We start from the raw sequence: 4,601 nt of genomic DNA, 5'->3' as shown, positions 1-4,601 counted from the left end.
TGAAAAGTAAAATAAATAAAAAAGAAGAGATAAGCGATTAATACAAAACAAAATTTATACTAACAAGCGATTTCAAAAGATAAATTGACCTAAAAATGATATATTTGCAATTACAACCATTAGCCAACCAAAAACATCATGAAAGTCTAACCTTTTGATGTTGCACATACTAGTTTCCTTGTCATTCAAACAAAAATTCACTTCTTGATTATTAATTTTAAAGTCTTGAGGGATTAGTTAAGATATGTGTAAGCTAGCTCAAACATCTAAGGTCACTAAAAAAAAGTGTTCGCTCTTGAAGTGCCCAAGAAATTGGCTCTTGTGGCATCTACAAGGAAAAAGGTGGATTATTTCATCTAGTCAAAATTTATTAATTATTGAAAAATATATGACAAAAAAACATGTTAATGTAGTAAATGGTTATTGAACCTTACAAGTCACGATTCTAATGGCTAATGGTATGATAATTCCCTAATAAAAAACAAAACAATGTTTGTAACTAAAACCGATTAGACATAAACAATCTTTTTTGATAAATTACTTAATGTTCAACACTAAAACTATTAATACCTAAATTCAAACTTATTCAACATAAATTAATATATTTTAATAATGATCAACTCTACAAAAATCAATTTTCTTCAAATCTCCAACTTAATAATAAAATTAACAAAATATAATTGTTACACATCATTTCTTCAAATTATAATTAAATTATCAATTATTTCTTTAATTATAACACATATAAATTACAAAATCAAACTTAATTTCATCAACTAATAAATAAAATCAATTTCCTCCGAATCCTAAAACAAACTGTAACATACAAATTATGTATTAACACAATTAAATTATCTAAAAAATACTACAAAATATAAATGAGTTAAAAAAAATAGACTTGCTTCTTGTTGTAATGAAGGTTAACAAGAAATAGAATTAAAAGAGGGAAGTTGATATTACAAAATAGATAAATAGAGGTCAACGCCAGCGGGTTTGGTGACTGAATTTGCAAAGAGCGTGGCTGAATTTGCTAATTAATTAGGAGATATGGGTTGTGTTTTGACAGAGAGAGAAAAAAGAAAAAAAAAAGGGTGGCAGGGATAACTCACATGTTTTGAATTTATTTAAATTTATTGATATAATTTTCACCATTATTGATGTGTTAAATTACTGATAAAATTATCAATAAAATTTTTATTAATTTTTTTTTAAACCATTCCATCAGCAATTATTCACGGAAAATATTATTTCGCTATTTTCATCATCATAGCACTAATTTGTAAGTTATAAGCCATAATTCATGTGGCCAAATTGATTCTGCAATGTACGATTAGACTTTGTTTAATGAATTGTAATGATGAAAATGACCTTTGCATGTCACTCAAATGGCCCTTAGTGCATGATTGCGTGCACAAGAATATATTTTGCTGATTAACTTGACTAAGGATGCAACCCCTAAGTCAATAAAATTAATGATTAATGCCAAATAAGTTTGTCAACATTCTGAATTAGACGACCATCCTGTTAAGTGTTCATAATCTTTCAATCAACATCTTAACCTTCTGATTCATTACTGTACGTCCTCATTATGCATGCACATAATCTTGACATCCAATGGAAGACCTAGCAGGTTCTTGCTGTGATACACAAGTTGGTGAGATTGCCAAATACCCCAAGAACAAAAAGGAAAATGACACAGAATAATTAAGAGTATCATGTGGATTTAGGGGGTGATTTTGAGTCCTGACAGGCTATGAACGCTTCCTCTGATGGCCCAAGTGTAGTGCAAATTAAGACAAGGACAGAAGTCTTTCTGTGAAGATTCTGCAAATCCTCCATTTGTGTTTTAAAACTTTACAAAACCACGACTTTTCTAGGATAGGTCCATTCTACATGTATCTACCCAATTCAAGAATCCAAAAAGAACAATGATATTTATTTTATGTTGGATTTTATATGTCAGATGTCCACACGCACACGCCCAGATCATATATATAGCCAAGAACAGGAGCATAGACCCACAGAAGACAAGAAATATAAAAAGACAAGAGAAAGGTAGAGAGAAACATCCAATGGGTATGTGCAAGGAAACAAGAGGTACTCTCATGAGTTCCAATGAAAACGTTGATGACACATGAATCTCTCTACACAAAAAGTATTATTCTCCTAGTCTTACTATATTAAGACCTTGTAACTGTAAAATAATAGTAGAACATCCTTCCATACAGAGGGCAGTGCATTTATGACTATATCAATTAACATTTCACCTTGCTTGCTATTAAACCCACTCTGCCTCCCTTCAAAAAAAGGAAATTCTCTCTTCTTGTTTTCCACATGGAGCCTCCTGCTAGATCAGAGGCATGCCTCTCTGAAACTTCAAGCTTGATTTCAGTTTCAAATGCTCCCTCGTGTCTAAAACCCTCATTAATAATGGAGAGCCAGAAGGAGGGAAGAAAGCAACTTGAAGAAGATCGAGAAGCAGAAGAACAAGAGCACCGAGAAGGGGGAGGCACCAATCATGATCTGGTTTTGGATCTAAGCCTCTCCAACAAGGATTCCAACCAGGAGTCATCAAAGCCAGAACTCAATCTCATTGATTCTTTTGATACGAATCCATCAAGTAAGTCCTCCGATGCTCCTCAAGGTAATGAAACCGAGCCTCGAGTGTTTTCATGCAACTATTGCCAAAGAAAATTCTATAGCTCTCAAGCACTTGGGGGTCACCAAAATGCACATAAGAGAGAAAGAACACTTGCCAAACGTGGACAGAGAATTAGTGAAGCTTCTTTTTCTCTTCTTCGACCTAATTATTCACACCAAAATCGATACACTAGCTTGGCTTCTCTTCCTTTGCATGGCTCCTTCAACAGATCACTTGGAATTCAGGTGCACTCTATGATCAATAAGCCATCCAGCACTAGTCCTTCTTCAAATATTTACGGGAAAAATGGATGGTCTAGAAAACCTATTGATCGACAACCTGAAATCGGGAGGCTTGAATCAGAGAAGTTTCTGACGGGAAAAAACATCAGTGGATCATCATCTATTAATGGGGTTGCAAGATTTGAAAGTGCTCGAAGATTTTCTCCGGTGATTACTGAAGGAATTGGTGGGTTTTGGTGGGAGGTTGGTGTTAACCATTTGAAGGCAAAACAAGATGATCTGCAAAAGCTTGACTTGTCACTGAAGCTCTAAGCAGCTCTTTCTTGATTTCTTTTTGTGTTCTTAGTTCAATCTCTTATGTTCTTCCTTACTATTTCTTTCTATTTTTTTACCTGCTTGCTTACTAAAGATATTTTTCATCTATTCTAGTATTTTTAGTTGGATCTCTTGTAAATTCCTTTTTTTCTTTTTTTTCCCATAGAAGAACGTTAGAGAGTTTGTGTTCTTTCCCAATTATTGAATTCGAAGTTTGCTAAATTCTATACATAGTCTTTATGTCAAAAAGAAAAAAAGAAGATCGATGTTATTGAACCTGGAAGTTGCTTAATTTGTTCTACCAAGTCATTTTGTTCAAATAAGATAGTTCTTAGCTAACAAGTTACTACTCTTTTACAATTTAAAAAGGAAGCTTGTGGTCATCTTCCATGGCTTTGGTGGGAATTTCTCAATTAAAGTTAAATTTTAACCATTGGAACTATTGCTTCCGCGTAGATGGAATCGGTTCAACTAAGGGTTTGAATGCCTCAACATTAAATCCCATACAAATCCTTCATTAATTCTCTTATAAACCAATTCAAATCTCAAATTTAAATCATGGCAGCAAGCTATTATCAGATTCCATAACACTTGGCAATGGATACAGTGTGGTCTACATCATATTTACACAACTTTTTTTTTTCTTACACAAACTGGATGGCTGTGACTGTGTAAGGGAATTCGTATTTGACCCACCAGCGGTTGAAGAAATGGACCATCTCTACTAGTACAAATGTTAGATAAAAAAGAAAAAAAGAAAGAAAAAAAAAGAGAGAGAAGGTTGGTTGGTATAGCTAGCATGTGAAGATAAAGTCACATAATAATGACCCTCAGCTATGCTATCTTCATCATTGTCCTATATTATATTGTTTTTAATCTTTGATAACCTTGATTTCTTACCTAAGAGATCTCACAAATGGGGTCTACGGATTAGTGGGTCCAAATCAACTTGATGTATGCGATTAACACCATGCTAATCATATCCCCAACTTAATCTTCCTAGAATCAAAAGGTAAAGTGACGGAAACCTCACTGCTATGATAGTTAATTACCACAGAAATCTCGGATTAGTGAGATAGATAGGATCATAGGATGACAGTTTGTATCACACAAAGTCCTTAGGCTACGGACCATGAAATTTGGTAGGGTTTCAACACGTGTATCAGTTCAGTTCGGCTGTCTATTTCCTGTGTTAGGCTGCTATTATCCCCCTCCCGTTTTTCCAATTAAAAGAATTCCCACCTATGATTTTGCCTCTCATTTAAGAAACACTTCAAAACATGGCTGGGAACGGATGCAGGACAAAATGGGTTGCCATCATTTTTTATGAGCTCAGTTTAGGTGCAAAAATGAAGCAAGAACTGGTCCTCTCTCTTGAGATCTTATAATTATATATAAAGTAA

The 4,601-nt window shown here is 33.8% G+C and overlaps 1 protein-coding gene across 1 annotated transcript; it reads left to right on the top strand.

The window, feature by feature from the left end:
• The first annotated feature begins 2,080 nt into the window (after positions 1-2,080).
• Positions 2,081-3,433, top strand: LOC118054644 (zinc finger protein 1). The gene has a single exon (XM_035066287.2). It carries the CDS (start codon positions 2,335-2,337, stop codon positions 3,193-3,195), a length of 861 nt encoding a protein of 286 aa, XP_034922178.1. The 5' UTR covers positions 2,081-2,334; the 3' UTR covers positions 3,196-3,433.
• Positions 3,434-4,601: the final 1,168 nt, after the last annotated feature.

This window comes from Populus alba, chromosome 3, assembly GCF_005239225.2.
Source record: "Populus alba chromosome 3, ASM523922v2, whole genome shotgun sequence".
NCBI classification, from domain to species: domain Eukaryota; kingdom Viridiplantae; phylum Streptophyta; class Magnoliopsida; order Malpighiales; family Salicaceae; genus Populus; species Populus alba.
The sequence above is the reverse complement of the archived record's forward strand: the minus strand, read 5'-3'. Positions and strand labels throughout refer to the sequence as shown.